Below are 20,328 nucleotides of genomic sequence, written 5' to 3'. Positions count from 1 at the left end.
CTTCAGATTGCCAGCTGCATCTTTACCACCAGTTATTTGTGATCCCCAAGCTGTAGTTTCCCATTTACTGAACTCTGTTCTCATTATATTCGACCTTCACCGGATCTCAATTAAAAAAGTGTTAGATGCAATTGTTGCTTTTTGGGATGAGGTAGCACCATGGATCTGTTGTTTCTGGCTGTTGCCCACTATCAGTCAGTAACTGTCACTTTCCTACCCAGACATGAGTATGCATATTTAGGAAGAAGAGCTCTTGCTGTGAGGGGGCTTTAGCAACAGTCAGAGCATCTCTTGGCCCAAAACTTTCCACTACTGAAAAAGCTCTGATATTTTCCTCCTGAGCTTGCCATGCCAGACATGAAATTGCTCCTCTGCAGGGTCTGCTTAGTTCCTGTCTCTGATGATTTTCACCCTGCAGGTAACCTGGAGCAAGCCAACGAAGAGCTGAGAGCAATAATTAAGAAAATCTGGAAGCGCACCAGCATGAAGCTGCTGGACCAGGTGGTGCCTCCTGCAGGTGGTGAGTGCAGGCTCTTGTCCCAGTCTCTGAATCTCTCTGGTTTTTTCTCCCACCTGTCATGTCCTACTGCACCTTGTGATCATCAGGTGGAATATGGGGGGACAGGCTTTCTTCTACAAGCTGTTAACTGTATTTCATCAGAGTGAAATCTTTTCTGCCTGTAGTATCATGAATATCCCATTCTTATTGCTGAGAAATCAGGGAAAGAAGAAAATGTGCATAAATAGGAGTTAGTGCATGGGCATCTAGTTAGTGCATAGTGAGGCCTTTACTGACATTCCAGGTGGTTCCATGGGCTACAGCACAAAACAGCACTTGGCAGTCAGTCAGCAGATGCAGCCAGGTGCTGAACCTTGCTCAGCCTCTCCTGAAGTCAATGGACCATGTTTCACAGAATTTCCAGAGGGTTTGGAGAAGGGAGGAGAGTTACCTGGAGAAAAACATTTTGGCTGACTGATAGTTTTTATTTAGTGAGAATACAGCAATGGCTGCATTTCAGGGTAGAGGTGATGGTTCCTGTTCGCTCACACCCATGTGAGGCACAAGCAGACAGAATTTCAGTGCAGAGAAGGGCCAGGTCAGGTCGAGGATGCTGTTGGGGAGTCCAGACTCTGAGCATGTATTACCCCAGGCTGTCACAAGACAGCAGCATGCTTTGACCCAGACTGGGGAGGCTGCTGCTATAATGAGATCCTTTGTGGTTAACCGATACCAGAGACTGCAAAGGTCAGACGTACTTCCCCATAAACCGTATACATCCAGAGGTGCATAGCTATAGGGGTTCTCTGCCAACAGAGACAATCTATCCAAATGCCACATGCCCCTCTCCTCCTGACTGCTTACAGCAAGCTCTGGTTGTGGAGCACTCCCTTCCTTCAGCTCTGTGTCCTGGCGCCAGGAAAAGCAGACGTGCCCTGCGGTGCCCAGTGTTCCTGCTGGGAATCCCAAGGCTCACAGTAGCACATACACTGTTGAAATCAGTTGCTTATTTGATTTTTTTTAACACCCCTTTGCAGATGACGAGGTGACCGTGGGGAAGTTCTACGCCACTTTCCTGATTCAGGAGTATTTCCGGAAGTTCAAGAAGCGTAAAGAGCAGGGGCTGGTGGGAAAGCCCTCCCAGCGCAACGCGCTCTCCTTACAGGTGACAAGCGGGCACAGAACAGACAGGGGTGGTACAGTAGAGGCAGGTGACCCCATTTCCCTCTTGACCATTCTGGGGGCTGGATTGGGCTATCCCTACTGGAAAGGAATTTGTAGTCCCCTTGAATTATCACATCACTGCTTTTGGGTGAATACGTATGTGCCATGGGCCCACATCCCTTAGCTCTGGAAGTGGAAGGCACAAGTGAGCTATAACCACAGTTTATCAATCTGCTGGGGATATTTGAAATTTGGGATCCTTTCAGAGAACTGGTATGAAGTGTCCTACAGACATTTGCTTATTCGCACGTACCTTCTACCCTTTCTGAGGGTAGTCATTGTAACAGGGTCAGGGAGACCATGTTGCCAGGAGGCAAAATCAGTTAAAAAGCAAAAAGCAAACCTGGATGCCAAGGCCATCCAATGGACAGGGCATCAGGCTCAAAGAACTCGGATCTGTTCACCTCTCTGCTACATGTTCACTAGGTGGACTACCAGCTATGTGAAAGAATGAGAAAGCCCCACTGACTGTACAAGCAGCACCATTTATGTCCAATGGAGGGTACAGTGAGGAAGGAGGATGACTCTGGAGTTTCAGCAAGTTAAAAAGTGCTGTGATCTGGGCACAAATACAGAATGAGGTCTCAGTATACCCACAGCTTACTGCCCTGGATGGACTCCTTGGAACAGATTCCAGTCAGTGAGGGGTTTGAGGACTGTCCAGGTCCAGATGCCAGAAGTTTAGCTATTAAATCCATATTTAAGCTGCTGATTAAAAAGAAGAGATTTTTCAGAGGCACCAGAGTACATGGTTCAGCTGGAACTGCGACTGCTCAAGGGCTTCTGGTTGTGGATCTGAGAACCCAGAGTTGAAAGCACACAGAACTGCTAAGCTGAGCCTGTGGATTTATGTCTGTGTCCTGTTGTGATGAAGCCAGGGGACTAGCAACAAACATTCCTGGCTTGTATTGCTAAGAGTTTCTCCCTCTCTAAGCTGGAGATGAAAGAACAGAATTTGTTGGTGTTTTCCTAGGAGCTAGGGATGCTATGCTAAATAAAAGGGCTTCACAGAGCTTAGGAAGAAATGGCAATGCAGTTATTTCTCCCGTATCCACTCGGAGATATGAAGCTCTATAGTTTGCTGTTTTGCAGGCTGGTCTGCGCACACTCCACGACATTGGCCCAGAGATCCGACGAGCAATTTCTGGAGACCTGACAGCTGAAGAAGAGTTAGATAAGGCCATGAAAGAAGCTGTCTCTGCTGCCTCTGAAGATGATATCTTCCGGGTAGGTGCTGAACAAGTTTGCGAGTTAAGACTAGACCAGTAGCTGAGCTCAGAGAGCTACATTCTCTTTTATGCATTCTGTATTTCATCCGGGTCTTCCTTCTTGTTTTGTAGGTCCTACTAGAAAACAACATAGTTAACCTAGGAGGCCAGGTTCTGAGATGTTTGCACAGTTTTATCCCAATTTCTTCTCTCTTTGTCTCAAAGGAAACTCCTCAGTGGAAGTTTCCCTCACAAAATCTAAATTAAAGAACAGATCGGTTAAACCACCTCGCAGTCTGCAGAGCAGCAGCCAAGCACACTTTAGTGTTTTTGTCCACTCTTTTCTGTAGCACAAGTAGCATCCTTCCAAAAAGTACATCAGAACTCAATAGAGCTCCCATAGAAGGAGGAAATTTTCTGAGCAAGTTACCTAGATCTTCTCTTTTTTATTTCATTCCTTTTTCTTGTAATTGTCTCCTCTGGTAATTTTTCCTCCCTCTTGACGTTTTCCTCCTTTCCTTACAGAAAGATACTGCCAGTCCTTTTCATTACTCACCATCTAAACAGTATATAACTGGCTTGCTAAATTTTTCATCATTTCTTCCTCCAGGTGATTCATAGTTTCTGGTGCTCTTCTCAAATTCCCTCTCATGTCTGAATGTTCCTTTGCAATTGCACTGGGAAAACCAGACAGCGGCTACCTGGTTCTTGCATTCCTACTCAGTACTGCAGTTCCAGGACTGGTGAGGGGTGTAGAGACACCTTTACCTCACCTATACACTTGGCCAGTCCTCTGAAATATCATAGAAAGCTAAAATTTTCACAGCCTGTGTGTACCTAGTCTCTGTGACAGAGAAGTCCACACAGTGCCTTCTGGAAGAGAAAACACCAGTGCCATGAACAGTTTGGTTCTCCCTTTTTTTTTTCCAAGAACAGGCTAAGCAGGAAACACCAGGGCCCTTGCACATCTTCTCACTCACAAAGGGAAAATCATTTCTGTTTTTCTGACAGAGAGCTGGAGGCTTGTTTGGAAACCATGTCAGCTATTACCAAAGTGATGGCAGGAGCGCATTCCCCCAGACATTTACCACCCAGCGACCTCTGCACATCAATAAGTCTGGCAACAACCACGGAGATACTGAGTCTCCATCTCATGAGAAGCTGGTGGACTCCACCTTCACTCCCAGCAGCTACTCATCTTCAGGCTCCAATGCCAACATCAACAATGCCAACAACACTGCCCTGTGCCGCTTCCCCAGCCCACCTACCTACCCCAGCACTGTCAGCACAGTGGAAGGCCATGGGACCCCCTTGTCACCCACGATATGTGTGCAGGAGGCTCCTTGGAAACTACCATCCAAAAGGTAGGTTTCATAGCAGAGTAAGTCAAGGGACTGGGTATAGGAACGTGCATGTAAACACCAGGGCACTGCTGCCTAGCTGAAGTCACCCCCAGACATTGCCCAGCTTGCAGCCTGGATTGAGCCTTCTGGTTCTCCACTTGTGCCAAAGCCCACAGTGCAACAGATATGCATCAGCTGAGCACTGCAAAGCAGAAGCACTCTTACTGATCAACTCACTTGTTTTCTTTGGGCTTTATCATGAAAAAACCTTTGTAAGAACCAAAAGGAGCCTTATTTATCCCTCCTTCACCACAGGGAGGACTTTTATCAACTGGTAACTGAAGGAGACTGCAAATCATTTCTTAATCACCCAATAGGGAGCTTTGTGGAAGTCAGTGGTTTTCCATTCAGTGGGTCACATCCCTACAGAGGTCACCAAAAGCATTCTGGGGGAGGGAGGCAAAGTTTTCAGAAATGCAATACTGTGCAACACAAAGAAAATCCCATTCTCTGGGCAGTTCTCAGGCTCTCTACACACAGGTGTCTAATGTGAAAGGAGGATCATTTTTATCAGAGGGGGATTTCAGTAACAGCAGGAAGAAGCTGGAATTTTTTTTTCAGTGGAGAGAGTGGGCAGTGGGAAAAGGTGGACAAATGCTACCCCTGGAAAGGACGGAACAGGACAATAAGACAGAGGAAATTCAGTGGGTGCAGAATTGCCCAAGTAAAGAGTCCCAGGGTTTTTCTATTTCATGCCTTCCCGAGGGAGGCCACAGGAGTTGCACAACACGTGTTACCATGTGCCCTCCTCCTTTGCTGACTTGTGCTGATGTGACACTGCTAATGTGGTGTTCTTTTCTCTCCTTGCTTCCTTGGGCACCTTGCTTGAATTAGGACACATTACTACGAAACACTGGGACGGTATGTGTTCTCCATAATGTCTAATGCTGTCTGGGTGTAAGGCTCATTGCTCATCCTGTTGAAAGTCCAAATTCCCATTAATGCTGAATACAGGCTCTTCTTTTTGGTGTCAGTAGGGCTGCAAGAGAGGTAATGATCACCATGACAGCTCCAGTAAATGCTCTTAACATAGGGCAGGTAGTGATTCATGGACTGTTTCTAGCTGTTTTCTAGATTTGGGATTTTTTTAGAGTTTCTAGCTGAGCTCACACATCTATGCACTCTCTGATCATGGCATAGTGAAGTACACCCTGGCATGTTCATAGAAAAATTGTGTATGGTTTTGGCTAAACACAGACTGTTGAGCAGGAGATGCCATGTACTGATTTTTTCCCCTCTGCACCTTAGCAGTTTTACTTGCCTCCCATTTAAGGAGGAAGGTCACTCCAGCACAGTCCTACAGCTCTCTGAGTATACACACACTTTTCCCAATGCTTTTTGCTTAAAGAAAATAATGTTTCCTCTCTGGTCCCTGAAAGATGAAAAAACCCCTGCCACACTGCTCTTTTCTGCAATTGCTAGTAAGAAACTGAGATTGTCTCCAATACCTCCAAATTGGTACCTCAAAAATTCAAGCTACCTTCAGATTTTACTCCTCAGAAAACACAAAGTCCAAATGAAGTGAAATAGGAGTGCCCAAATGTGAAACAGAGGGACAGAGAGGAGGCAAGCAGGGAATTAAGGGCTCTTACACCTAAGGGTCTGAACAGATCCTACTGAATTCAGTAGAAGCACTCTGCAGTTAGTGATGAGGAAAAAAGGGACCAAAAGTGGAAAAGACAGCAGGGAATGAGAGTGTGAACAGGAGGCAGAGGACAGAGGTGGTGCAGAGTAAGGGATTTGGGAGGCAGACACCAGACATCACAGAGCTGAGAGGGTTACTGTGAGTGTCTAGGAGGCTTCTCTGAAGTCCATAACCAAGGCTTTTGTAACAAGAGCCCATCTCAGATTTTACTTTGAATTCAGGTGAGGTATAATCTTTGTACATGTGGTCAGTGTGATGTGCACACTAACAGAGTTCATGTAGTCACAGATGACAGTAACACGTTTACAGTATTGTTCAGCATTGATTTAAGAAACTCGTCCTCTGACAGAGGACACTGACAAAGGTTGTTGCTTTGTATTTGTGAACTCTGTAGCTCTGTTCAGTCATTGATTTTTCTATGATGGCTCTTCAGCATTATTATAAACTGAGACAGATGGAGCCTGTCATTCTTGTCTTTACAAAAGGTTGTCTTTACCATCTCCATATCTTGACTTGTCTTTTTTGCTCATTAGCTCCAGTTCCAGAGACAGCCAGCTGGCAATTGTTTGCCAAGAGGAAGTGTCTCAGGATGAGACTTATGATGAAAATTTGAATGAAGACATTGAGTACTGTAGTGAACCAAGTCTGCTCTCTACCGAAATGTGAGCTTTGCAGCTTTAGTCAAGGTGTTTGGGTGGTTCTTTGATTAAGGGGGAGAGGTGGGAAGAGGTGACCTTTTTCAATGTATGGGATAAGGTCAGAACCTGCAGTTCAGCCCTAGAAGTAACATTGAAAAGAATATCTTTCACCTAGGATTTTCCTTCTTCTCTGAATGAGGCATCTGGATCTGCAGGGCCTTTCTCCACATTCCCTTCTACCACCTGATGTTCCCAAATCTCATTTTTAGAGGGGTTCTCTGTCTCATGGTTGTTACTGCTCCTGGTCCAGTTATAGCTTGAAGCTAGCTCACTATTGCATCCTTCTGCTAGCACGATCTTCCTGGCTTCCTTGCTGGGTGAGGAGTTATTCTGTCCAATATCAGGAGCTTTTCTAAGTCCCTCTGTTCTCCTTTCCAGGCTTGCATACCAAGATGATGAAAACAGACAACTCACTCCACCAGAAAACAGCAAAGGAGAGGACACCCGGCACTCTCCGAAGAAAGGGTTTCTGTGCTCCTCAGCACTAGGTAACCTCCCAGCAGGACACAGGGGCTGTGCTCTCCTCTGCCTTGATGGAGTCTCCCATCTCGCTGGGGGACTCCCAGCCTGTGTGGGCATAGGGGTTGTTGTTTGCTGCCTTTAGCTTGTTAGACCAGGAATCCCCCAGCGTGCAGATGATGCCGGTCACGCACATGACTGTGCTGACCTCATGCTCTCAGTCAGTAGATGAACCTGTGGCTGTTTGGATAGTCCATGTGATCTGTCTGATAAAGCCTGCCTGTAAATTAGAGGAGTTTATTTGAGCACTGTGGACTCTCCAGACAGTCACCAGGGAGTCACTGAAAGGGCTAGCCTTGAATATACAGTGTTCTGGTCTGTGTGTATTCAGCAAGGAGAGGTTGTCTCTGTTGTCTGCTACCAGGAACACAGTGAATTACTGATTAATTTAACACAACACAAGTTTGTTAGCTACTGTGATTGTACCTGGAGATTTTCAAGTGCTTGAGCCTGTAAACTACACTGTCAGGTGAAATCCATGAATCACAAGATTTTATGAAAGTATCAAGACAAATGTAAGAGTCTGTGAGAAAATGAACTCTTCTAGCTACAACATTTTTCAGCCTTTCTCCTGGGTAGTGGTGTGGAGAACAAGGACATTGCAGGGAGAAACCGAAAAGAATCATGTGTATAAAATATACTTTATATATAAAATAACAGTGACAGGCTAGGTAGTGTAATGTCTAAAGTGAGGCTACTGAGTCTTCACTCAAATCCTTCAGGATGCTTGTACAATTGAGTGTTCTAAAAGCATTTACTTTATTTCAAATCTTAAAATATTAGGCAACAACAATTCCTATCTGTAAAGCAGTGAGTCCTTGATACAATGCTTGATTAACTACATCCTAGTGAATATTTATACAGTGATATTAAACTCATTTTACTAATTGGGTTTTTTTCTCTAGAAAGAGAAAATACTTTTAACCTGCATTGTAACATTCATTCTCTGGGTTATAACCAACCCCTCCCAACCAAAGTCCTCTCCAACATCTGATAGGTCTTTTTCTCAACAAATCAATATTATAGATACATCCTATTTTCAGAATTCTAATTGTCTTTCCTTCTTTAGAAAAATGTCATCAGGATCAAGAAGTCCCCAAAATATTTTAGTGTGTCATGCAGTGTGTCATGCACTAAATCTTTAATATTGGATTTATTTGCTATTCTCCAGAAGTAAAGCCTTTGCACTTTTTCATAAACATACTTTGCAGTACTCTTCAATTTTTAATAGGGAGAAGAATTTCTCTTATTTAGAGAAATAAAGTTTAATTTTATAGCAAGTAAACAATGCGACTGTTTCAACAGTTCCCCCTAAAATCTTTTCTTTTTTTCAAGAGAAAAAAAAAAAAGCTTTTTTCTCTTCCCTTCTTTCCAAACTTTGAAAACGCCTCGTGTCTAAGTCACCTCTCATTCACTAGTAAATTCATCATTGATTAATTCACTTGCACTTGACCTTGCTATAGACACAGTCTCATAAACTGTGGTATGTCTGGCAGCTAAGGGACACAGATCACATGCAAGCAGCAGGCCAATGTCACCTGAGCAGCCTGATATCCCCTTCTGCATGTTGTGTACAGCCAGGCACAGCACCAGAGCCTCAGCTGCCATCATCAATCCTGACAGGGGCTTTGTCTGGACCAGAGAGGTCTGAGAACACTTCCACTGTTCAAGAGGGAAATCAACTGCATGTGTTTTAAAAGAGGAAAAATAAAAATAATTTTTCAGAATTTTATCTGAAGGTGATGTTGGTTGTTTCACGATGCCTCACTGCTTTTTGCAAACACATGTGCTCTGGAAGGGGCAAGGTGTCGAGGGAAAGTGGGCAGAGCTGAAAGTGAGGGTGTCTTTGCTGTATCTCCAGTGGGACTGCACTAAAGGAAATGGAAAACAGATTACCTGTAGTGTGTTATGAGTGATGGACACAGCTGTGTGTGATTGCTGTTTCAGGTCGAAGGGCATCTTTTCACTTAGAGTGTTTGAAAAGACAGAAGAACCAGGGCGTGGACGTCTCGCAGAAGACAGTTCTACCTTTGCATCTGGTACATCATCAGGTAGGTGTTAATGACCACAAAGGGCCCAGCAGGTGAAACTGAAACCCTACTACCTGCAGTGCCTCCCCAGTGCATCCCAAACAACTTTTTAAAAGCCATTTGGGATAGTTTGTCACCCACATCAAGGATCCGGTTTCTAGAAATCAGATTTGCCATCATGCTCATTCCTGCTTTCAGGATTTTTATCATTCCCAGAAGAATGCTACAGGAATATGTCCTTTGCAGTCAGCAGAGTTATCATTTTCTGATGTCAGTGAAAGAATAAAATAAAATTCTAGCTAAAAGATAAAAATAGCTACCCAAATTGCATGCTGCAGTACAATTACACTGGCTTTGATGGTAGTGTGCATATGAATAAAATGTGCAGATCCTACTTTCATGTTAATTAAAGGTAACCAGTAACTGTAATTAATCATTTTAAAACCTAGTCTGATTACATGTCATTAATCAGCTTCTCAAGCCCTTTGTAACTGTGTTCAGCAGCCTAGCAAATGTATGCTTAGGCACGTACCTAGATGATTAGCCAGCTGTCATACTCCAAAGCAGATTTGTGTCTTTTATTTTGATGATGCCACTTTTTGTCACCATAAAAGAAACAGGTGCAGATGGTAGTGCCAGCCTTGCAAGGGTGGTGTCCTGCTCCATGCAGTTCCCCAGGGCAGGGCAGAATGGCCTTGTCACCTCCTTCGCTGCCACAGGGGTACAAAATGCTACACAGCAGGGCTGGGAGACGTGAGAAGTTAGAGCAGAGGAGTATGTTTGAAGCTCCCTGGCTTTTCTCACCTCCACTCCCAGAGAGTTATCCTTCAATACTCAAGTCCTAGAAGGCAGTAGTCTGCAGAGAGTTACAGCTGTGGCAGGGACAATCAGAAAATTCCGTGGAGCAAGGAGAAGTGGGCAGGAAACAGCCTCCCACAGTCAACACAGCAGCAACAGCCCTCCTGAAACTTCCTGCCCTCCCACGGCAGTCCAGGCAGAGGGAACACATGCCTCCCACCCTCTCAGCCCACCCAGCTGGCAGAATCACCTCCCTCCAACCCGTATAAATAGGATGGAGCTACTTCGTTCCTCTTCATCCCACCACAAAAACCTAGAGGGATGGGGCACTGTCCACCCAAGTGTCACTCAGCCAGACTGAAGGGCTACCTTGCAATAGGCATCTGGCCTCCAGTTGACAACATTCAGTAGTGTTCACATGTGTACAAAAATGCCAGCCTACAACAGTGCTTAAAACAAGAACATGAGAGTGGACAGGTTGCCTCTGCTAAGTGTAATAGATTCTGTTGCTGTGAATGCCTGAAGAGGTATTCTCATGAAATACTTGTACATCACAATATGTAAATGTATGCAGCTGAAGCTCAAAGCAGTCCATAAGAGCTTCTTTCAGCTTCCTCAGCACCTTATAATTTTGATAAAACACTTTGTTGTATGTTTCTGCCAACAAGTTGAAAAATTGGTTGCGTTGTTCTGCCTGACAGGTCTATGTCTCTCCTTGAAGACCTGGCAGTTTAAGGGATGTGCTGAGGCCATCATAGCCTGCAGGGCATGACTTATACAGAAGAATTTCTAAGGGCTTTCTTCCTCACTGATATCTGATAGGAGTCTGACATCTAATTCCTGGGAAAATCTTGGTGAACCCTGTAGGTGACTAATAATTAATTCTTTTGTTCATCTTTCACTGAAGTCATCAGCACAGCATAGTTATCAGTTCCCAAAGATTTCAGTGGCAGATGGGCAGAGCTTCACTTAACATTAGATAGCTTAAAATTAGCTCTCTAGTTTAAATTTGTTAGTTCAGTCTCACTGTGGTCAACAACGGGAAGGAGCACCTCCAAAGGGCAAGTTTAAGTCTTGTATAAGTCTTAGAGAGCATTTTCAGAGAGAGCATTTTCAGGCAGGGATTGAAGAGACAGGAGGCTTGCCAGTGTCTCTCTACACAGCTTAGACTACATGGAGCTTTCAGATAGCTGAAGCTGGGTGAGACTAACCCCAGACTGAACAAAGGGATTTTCTGCAACACAATCCACATCCTCTCGCATTTTCCATGCATTTATTTAATTGTTCACACTGGGCTGCAGTGAGCTCTGTGAGATGACCTTACAACTCTGACAGTATTGCTCATAGAACAAGGAGGCAGTCACCACGAATAAGGCATCACATCAGCCCTGTGCAGCATGGGGCTTCTTGAGCAATTTGTTATAAAAGAAGGCTGGATGACTCAGAGGTGGTGTAAATTATTACAGGAAGGACTTGAATGGCTGACAGTATATTGATCCTCCCACCAACACCAGATGCCTTAAAATCCAGTGGTGGATTTAAAGTCATTGCCAACTGCAGACACATGCAAAATTCACATGTGGTATCTGTTCAGGTTCCTCGATAGACACTTAGAGAAAACACAGCAACTGGCAGTAAAAGTTCACGGTATGTGTGGTGGCAGTGGTGGGAAAATGAATTGCTGTATCATCCCCTGGAGAAGAGGTGGTTTTTAGCAAGGCTGTGGGGAGCTGGGCTGCATCCTTCCTGTCAGTACCATGGCTCCAAGGCCAAAGAACTGCAGTTGTGAAAACTTTCAATCTGGTTCTTGGCACTAGCACAGGGCACACCATTTCAAGGAAAACGAGTTTGCAGCAAACATCCAAACCCATCGAGGAGCTGGCAGCTGTTTTCACAAGCCTCAAGGCTCTCCAGGCCTTTCTTGGGGAGTTTCTCCAGAACCAACTCCTTCCAGCCCTGCTGCCAAGTGCAAGCTCTCACTCATCTTGCTCCTCCTCTGTCCACAGGCGTTAGCAGTGGCCGGCCTGAGTCCCCTGCTCCAGCGAAGCCATTCCCCCACCATGTTCTCCCGGCTGTGTGCTACGCCCCCTGCCACCCCCTGCAACCGTGGCTGGCAGCAACAGACCATCCCGACCCTGCGCCTCGACGGGGCCGAGTCCACTGAGAAGCTCAACAGCAGCTTCCCGTCGGTGCACTGCAGCTCCCGGTTCCCCGACAGCACCGGCTGCAGCAGCCCCAGGAGAGCCAGGCCAGTGTCCCTCACCGTCCCCAGCCCGACCGCCGGGAGCAGCAGGCAGTTCCACGGCAGCGCCAGCAGCCTGGTGGAAGCGGTAAGACTGCAGAGTCACAAAGGATACTGTTGTCAAGGCCAACTAGAAACAGGGCCCATGGAAGAGCAGGGCAACAGATACGTTGCTGCCCACAATGCCAAGAGTAGGAGAGCCCATCTCCAAGCAGCATAAATGGGAGATGGACCTCTGGGGAAAACACAGCAGTGGAAGAGGGTTGTGTTAGAGGCGTGACAGGGTTGACGATGCAGAGTACTAACGTGTGTCTTTGTTTCTGGTTCCCTGCCTGCTTTTGAAGGTCTTGATTTCGGAAGGACTGATGCAGTTTGCTCAAGATCCAAAGTTCATTGAGGTCACAACCCAGGAGCTCGCAGACGCCTGCGACATGACGATAGAAGAGATGGAAAATGCAGCAGACAACATTCTCAATGGTAACAGCAAGCAGAGCCCCAATGGCAACCTCTTGCCTTTTGCTAACTGCAGGGACCCAGGGCAGGACAGTGCAGGAGAGGAAGAGGAAGAGGTGCAGAACCCGGATTGTAGAATAAGTCAGGAGGAGCTCAAGGACAGCAGGATTTATATCAGCAGCCTGTAGTTGCCAGGGCTGGAAGCGATGCTGGTTTTTTATTTGTTTCAATGTTCCTAATGGGTTTGTTTCAGAAGTGCCTCACTGTTCTCGTGACCTGGAGTAACCGGAACAGCGTTCTTCATTCATTTCTGTTGGGACGAGTCGCAGAGTTGGGTGGTGTAAGAAAGCTTTTCAGGAGCGGATATAACCCCAGCACGTGTCCATGAAGGAAGAGTGAGGAGGAGGAGGAAGAGGAGGAGAGCAAGCTCCCTCTTTTTTTCAGTCCCTGCACAAGGAACGACAACTGCCTCCAGAGCACGAAGGGGAACCTCAGCTTCCTGTGGATGGCCCTAGCCAAAAGGACCCTGCGCCAAACGGGTGTCTTTCGACTTTGCTTGTAAAAATCATTTTGCACATATTCTGTATGAGCCTCACCGTCTCCATAAAGCCAAGGCCCTTTGATTCGGAAGGAGAGGAAGACTTCTGCTGTGGATTCCCATGCCATGAGGGGGAGGAGGAAGCAGGAGAAGTGCAGGGGTGCCCAAGGGGCAGGCGGCGGAGCTGCCCAGCCCCGCCGAGACTCCCAGGCAGTGGTCCCTGCCAACCAATCCGAGAGCAGGCAGCCACTCCTGCCGACCAATCAGAGCTCGGGCAGTCACCTGCCAGCTAATCCGAGCTCAGGCAGCCTCCTGCTGGCCAATCAGAGCTCAGACAACCAGCCATGCCAGCCAATGGGAGCGCCGCCTCTGCAGCGGGGCGGAGCCGACCTGCCCCACCCATGCTGAGGTGGTGGTGGTGGGCTCGTGTAGATCCCTTCTTGTTTTGCAGTTTGATATTTCCTTGAAAGCATGTTGCAGTTTTTATTTTGACTTTTTTCTTTTTTTTTTTTTTTTTTTTTTTTTTGAGGGAGAAGGGAGTGTTTACAGCGTTTTGTAATCACCTACCTTTTTTGGTTTGGTTTATTTTCACCTTTGCAAATGTTAAATTGGTTTGATCATGTTGTATTATTTAAACTGGGGGAGGGGGGTCTCCATTGAAATTTGGTAGAAGTATAACGATAATAGAGGAGTTTTACCAACCATTATGTACACCAAGAATTTGTAATTTTATTTACTAGTAACTGAAACCTTTTTTTGTTGTTGTTTTATAATTTAAAGATAGTAGGCAATGCACTTGATATAGTCTTGCACATTTGAGTGATTGATTTGGGTTCTTTTTAATGCTAAGTATATCTGTGAGTGTGGGAGCAATACAGGGCGAGTGTGCGTGTGCGCATGTGTGTGTGTGTGTGTGTGTAAGTGCATGCAGCTCTCCACATCCTGGTTCGAGCTGCAGGAGATCTGTATCTGGGGCCATTTGAATGCAAAAACAAACCACTGTCTCTGCTTTTGAAAAGGGAATCAGTAACTTTGCATTTTCTGTTCCACAAGATATGCAAAAACAATGCAATAATATTAATTTTAAAAATAAAATTGTAAGTTGTGTTGGCATTAAAACTGTATAGAAAAAAAAATTGCGGGGGTGGGGGGAACTAAAAAAAAAAAAAAAAACCCAGAAGGCGTTACGCTTCAATATATTCTGTGTGATGTTCTATTGCATTGATAATGTTTCTGTTGAAGAAACCGTTATACTTGAATTCAGGTCAGTTTCAGTATTTTTCAAATATTTTTTTAAAATGAATTGCAATTGTGCCAAGCAAAGATAATGAATTGAATTAAGTTTGTTTAAAAAAAAAAAGAAAAAAAAGAATCACTTCTTGTATATTTTGCTGCATGTCAAGTGAATCATTTCGTATTTGGAATGTGCCAAGCTTTACCTTTGAACTTTTAAGTGCTTTTCTACGTGTGGTTGGGGAAAGGGGTACTATTTTTTTTTCCTTTTTTAATTTGTACAATGAACAAAGTGTACCTGGTGTAAGTAACTATTCTGCAATCCACTGACAGGTTGAACGTTACTGATTTTGCATATCTTGTGTTCATTTTCCTTCTTCCTCACTCCCTTCTAACATGCACGATGACTTTATTGGTAGAGAATCTTTCTTCCCTAGACTGGGACATTTTACAGGCTTTATTTTCTTTCCTTTTGCTCAATTTCTCTAAAGGTCTCATCCCACTCAAGGGTGGCAAGACCCCCAAGCCCATTTGGCAGATCCATCCTACATAATCAGGTGGCACCAGCAATTCAAGGAGTGGGGGGGAAAAAATCTGCTTTCAAAATTATTTAATTAGATAGCTGACTCTGCTCAATTATAGCAGGGTGCTGGGATAAGAAATGCAAGAATCAGAATATTAGCGAAGTTGTCTAACTCTGGCCTGAACTGAAAGCAGAGGGTAAGTGAGGGAGAGAGCTCTGGATCTTTATTAGGAGAATTGCTGAGACTGGTCAAGATGCAGATGCTGAGTCACTTTTGAGTGTTCCTATGCATAGTCTCAGTCCTCTTCCCAGACTTTAGTGGATGGGTCAGATTCTAAGTCACAAAACATCTGACAGCACAGCGTGTCCCAGCCGGATTTCCTGACTAGTGAGTATGAAACTCTTTTCTCACATTGATACTCAGCCCTAACCCATGAGAGAGGCTGAAAAAACAGGCATGTATTGTTCGATTTTTTGCAACTGATTTTTGTCCAGACTACTGCTGTTTTTTCTCCCTTCTCAAGATGGTTCACAAATTTGCAGATCAGTGCTGAGTTAGGCGGTGTGATCTGACTCAGAGCTAAACTTCCATTCAAATCTTGAGCTTCTGCAGATGTCCGAGAACACCATTTATTGCATATGTTGATTACATTATTTTTGTAATGCTCTCGTTTTTCTTCTTGATTCTCTGGGGCATAAAGGAGAAATACCAAATGGTGTTTTTGACAATGCACTTTTTGAACCGGCCAGTATCAGCTCAACATACCTTCAAAAAAACCCCAAGTACGTTTAAACTAGAGAAATACAAATCCATTCGTACAACCATCTGTCATCAAAGTCATAATTCAAGACTTCCCTGGAGAAAGTAACCAGCTGATGTCGGTCAGTCTCACCTTTTCCATCCCTTGTGCCCGTATCAAGATGGGCACACAAGTGTGTCTCCCTTTGAGTTTGTTGCTGCTAGTGCTGATATGCTCCAAAGGTACTTGAAAGAAAAGAATGCTGTGCCTGGCAGTGTAAGGGCTCCCTGTCTCATTTTCTTCCACTAGAAAGTCCATCTGACTCTCCCAGTCAGAGACAGAAGGTCTTCTCTGCTCCTGACAAACAGAACACTTATCTAAATTAGTGGTGACAAAGGGCATTTTGGATGCTTGGCGGCCTGTGTCATCTTTGAGGACTTTTCTTGATGGGAAGGAAAACGGCGGAAAGGATTACGCTCCACATATTCCTGGTGAAAGCCGCAACTCCCTCAGGAGTCAGAGCCTACAATGCCCAGGGGAAACTCTGCTCTGTCCTAGGTCCTGCAGAGTGGAAAATGTATGGCTAGCAGAGAATGCAGATGGCTTTTGCAGTTTGAGGGGCAGGTGTTAAATTTAGTAATTGCTGGTGCCAGCTGTGCAAATTTCTCTTTCTGGGGAGGGTGGCATTTTTATTTATTTTTTTTTCATTTGAGGTACTTCCAATGTGCACATTGTGACAGGCCTGAGCAAAGAGCTACTGCCTTCTTCAAGTGAGGCAGAGTCTGGGGGACAGTGGGAAGGAGGGGGCAGGTTTAGTTCCTGGAGTGTTTCCCTGCATATGGGAGTGGATGGTGGGTACGTACAATCACTGTGCTGTGGGTGGAAGCTTTGAAGGAACCGATGGCTGAGGAGTGGCATGGAAGGAAAGGAAAGAAAGGGGAAAAGAAAACAAATTGCTGTTTGCCTGAGCCTCTCTGACTTGCAAGAGTACACTGCAGACTAAAGACATTTCTTCTAAAACAACAAACCTCCTCCCTGTATCACTCCTGCTCATTAGTCCAGACAGTACTGGGCCAGCCACACCGGGTGCATTTCTTTTTTTCTTCCTTATTTTTGTGTGGCTGACTTGATGGGAAAGAAAGTGGAACTCATGATCCAGAGCTGGAGTTTCTATACCCACAGACCTTTTGTGCATCATCTGCCTCTTCAGCTGGACATGTGGACGATGATGGTGTAGATGCTGCTGCTACTGCAGGGGTCCCGCCTGGTTTATTACCCTGCCCACCACACCCCAGCACGGAGGGACAGCCAGAGAGGCGCCATGTACAGAATCGCATCTATTTCTGCTTTGTTTTCTGACTCAGAACCCTGCCCCGATGACTACGACAACAATGATGACAACAACAACAACAAAGAAAGGGCAAATGCATTTTTTACATTTCTTGATAATTTCCAAAGCAATGTATCATTGCTTTCTTTAGACTGACGCCAATATAACAGTTGTATGGGTCTCAGCCAGGCTCCTGTGTCTTTTCTGCCTGATAGTTTCAGATTGCTCTGTGGAATGTATGCGCGTTTGCACACAGACACAATCATACGGGGTGGCGGCACCACGAGCCCGTGGGGTTGCTCACCTGAGTCACAGATGAAGTTGGAGGCCTTGCTTCGTACGTGTAGATGAGAAACCCCGACCCACTGGTCCAGTGAGCTGAAGTGAAGCAGCCCTGCTGGGACAGAACTGAGTATCCTAAGATATATGCGTGGTTCTGTCGTGACCGTCCCCATGGCAGGAGCAGGGTGGGGGACAGGAACACTGAATGGGGAATTTGGAGCACAGCCAATATAAAATAAGTAGAATCCAGCTGGGGGTTTCTTGTAGTGGTGAGATTTTATCAGTTCCCATAATGAAAACTGTAGTGCATCTAAAAAAAGCATTCCAGGCCACCAGAAGCCCCCGTTCCCATCTTGCTAACATGGAGGCTGGAGGGCACTAGAGGCCACAGAGGTTTTATTGATGCAAAGAATGTGGAAAACAGAACTGGGCCCTGAAAAATTTAATTATGTTTTCCTCCCATTTATTTTCTTCTTCAAAGAAGTCTAACAAATATACTCAGTAGCTGCAGAGGGTTTCTTTTTTTCTTCTTCTGAATGCTGCAAAGTTTTTATAGTTTTATTCTGTGAGCAAGCCCAGGGATCCAGAAGGTTTCCAGTGGGATCTCAGTCTGTGGAGCTTTTATCTCTGTTCCTGCGTTGTTTCTGGACAGCTGAAACCACTATGGCCTTGCTGCTAGAGCACTCTGAGGGGGGGGGGGTGGTGAGGGCAGAAGGACAGCAAGAGACATGTCCTATACTGAAAACAGATTGGGCTCCAATTGCTCTCAGAGAAGTCAGTAGCATCACACTGGAGTGGGAAAAAAAACAAAAACAAAAACCTCTTCTGATACAAACTTTAGTGTTCTAGTTAAATCCTCCATTCTTCCTCTACCCCTTACGGGGAGCTTAGCTGTTAACACTTGAGTATAAAAAACAGGCCTTCTTTAGGGGCACAGGGCTCGACTCAGTTGCCTAAATGTGGGCATCTCCTGTCGCTTGAGATACCCTACAGTACCCTGTCGGGTCTGCAGCAGCTAGTTCAGAAAGGCACAACTCTGCCCCAGGCAGGGCTGGTGCCACAGCCACCAGCCTCAAAGGATGGCAGAGATCTCAGGTGGCTGGAGACAATTAGGCAACTTAATCAAGTCCCTTTCTAAAGGGCTAATTGAGAGGAGCAGCACCTATGACTGATGTAATGAGGGAATCTTCATTAGCATTACCAAGGGCTTAGTTAGGCAGGACCAGGAGCTTGTCTGCACACTCCCACGCTGTTGTTTTTCTACCCCAAGTCAGGCACACAGCCTCCACTCCAACAGGCTGATGTTCACAGCGCTCTGCCCAGGCCTTAGGTTAGGCCAGGTTTAGCGGCTGCATCCCAGGCCCAGTGGAGCAGGGGCAAGCCCAGGCGAGAGCAGGCATCACTCCACCCGACAACGAATTTTCCTGCCAGCGTTCAAACAGCCCCTTTCCAAAGCTTTATCCTATTCAAGACAGACCCACAAACTCAGACACCATTTGCTAGCCTCATAATTTGGATGAAGAAATACCTGTGTTTTTCTGTTAGCTCTTTCCCCAAACAGGCTTTTAGTATCTTAAGCATCCTGAGTCAGTCTGCTCCCATCTCAAGCACCTAGGTAGACTGGCAGCCAATACTATCTAAATATCATCCACTTTATGATTGCTCATAGAAATGATTGTTTTATGCTTATTCAGTCTTGACAGTTTGAATGTGGGAAGATTTTGAGGAGGAGGAGTGAGATTGTAAATATCTCTTTGACAAACATTGCTGCATCACACACAAAAAAATAAAAAGGGGAGATACTTATAAAACTGCCTTAAAAATCAATTCTGAATGATGACATCTCCCTCCAAACAAGGAATGAGTCACTTTGGGTGAATTCTGGCAAGAAGTGGTTGGAATCTAGTCCTGTTTCAGGAGTGAAAGTGTAATTTAGGAGCTGATCTCTCACTCAGTCTGAATTCACATCAGCACAGATGACTGAGCACTGCAGGATCAAACCAGTTTAAGGTCTGGGGGGTGCTGTATCTGGCCTGCACCTGCATGGTTTGGGTGTGGCCTGGCAAGGTACCGGTGTTTCCCAGTGACTTCAGGGAAGATGGGGTTCCTCAGCACCTCTTAAGTTCAGGCCCTGGAGCACCATTTCCTGCTCTGATCATCAGCTATAAATGTTGGTAAATATAAGTGTTTTGCCTTCATTTGAATTGCCCAGAGCTGTAAAATGACCTCTCTCAAGTATAAATCAGCCCAGATATAAACCTCCTCTCCCACTCTTCCCTACACTCCCTGCCCACCCTCCCAGCCCTCCCTTGCACCTCCACCCAAGCCCTTCCCTGTCTCAATTCTTTACCTCCTGCCACAATTTTATATCTAGTTTTCATGAACCCACAGAAATGCTTTTGTAAATAATGCTGTACAGTTTGTAACCGTCATGTAAGCCTGTCATCAGTGCCAGAGTCCGTCTTGCCCTCTCGCACGTTTTAAAATCAACAGAGGAAAGTTAGAGTGAGTGGCCCGCCAGTGAGCTATAGGGTCATCTCTGTGTGGGACAAATGTATATTCCTGTAAGATTGCATTTTTATCTAAGGAATGATGTTATTTTAAAATTGCTAATAAATTTCTAAACAATGTCCAGATTTGTTTAATATTGTAAATGTTATCAAAACTCCTTTTGACGTTGCTCCCTTCTCCCAGCAGTGGCTGAAAATTAAGACGGATTCCTGCAGCCCTTTATTTCCCATCGGCAGCCCTGCTGCCAGTCATGCGCTCTCACCTGTATTTAAGGGGCTGCAGAACAGTCTTGACAGTCACAGCCTGCCTTGATAAACAGTAACTTAGGAAATCCAACCGCTCTCTGTGCTGTTGTCACCACAGAAATTCTGCCATGTCACGATGTCCAACGTGTGACTCATGCATAACCACACATTTAACGTTTTCTCTACTGGGTTCCTTTTTACCAAGCA

The 20,328-nt window shown here is 45.4% G+C and overlaps 1 protein-coding gene across 13 annotated transcripts in view; it reads left to right on the top strand.

The window, feature by feature from the left end:
* The window catches only part of CACNA1C (calcium voltage-gated channel subunit alpha1 C), a 433,754-nt gene extending 413,759 nt beyond the window's left edge, over nt 1-19,995 (top strand). For 5 of the 13 annotated variants that reach the window (XM_027658551.1, XM_027658525.1, XM_027658520.1 and 2 more), the window contains 10 exons: nt 419-520; nt 1,537-1,664; nt 2,801-2,950; nt 3,943-4,295; nt 5,169-5,195; nt 6,513-6,641; nt 7,056-7,165; nt 9,144-9,247; nt 12,031-12,354; nt 12,611-19,995. In XM_027658551.1, the coding sequence (XP_027514352.1) occupies nt 419-520; nt 1,537-1,664; nt 2,801-2,950; nt 3,943-4,295; nt 5,169-5,195; nt 6,513-6,641; nt 7,056-7,165; nt 9,144-9,247; nt 12,031-12,354; nt 12,611-12,907 (1,724 nt within the window). In that variant the 3' untranslated portion in view covers nt 12,908-19,995. The remainder of the gene's footprint in view (nt 1-418; nt 521-1,536; nt 1,665-2,800; nt 2,951-3,942; nt 4,296-5,168; nt 5,196-6,512; nt 6,642-7,055; nt 7,166-9,143; nt 9,248-12,030; nt 12,355-12,610) is intronic. The other 8 variants (XM_027658542.1, XM_027658511.1, XM_027658482.1 and 5 more) reach the window with 2 other exon arrangements.
* Nucleotides 19,996-20,328: the final 333 nt, after the last annotated feature.

Source organism: Corapipo altera, unplaced genomic scaffold (assembly GCF_003945725.1).
Source record: "Corapipo altera isolate COAL_440 unplaced genomic scaffold, ASM394572v1 1, whole genome shotgun sequence".
In the NCBI taxonomy this organism is placed as follows: Eukaryota; Metazoa; Chordata; class Aves; order Passeriformes; family Pipridae; genus Corapipo; species Corapipo altera.
Note: the sequence above shows the minus strand (reverse complement) of the source record. Positions and strands in the feature narration are given on the sequence as shown.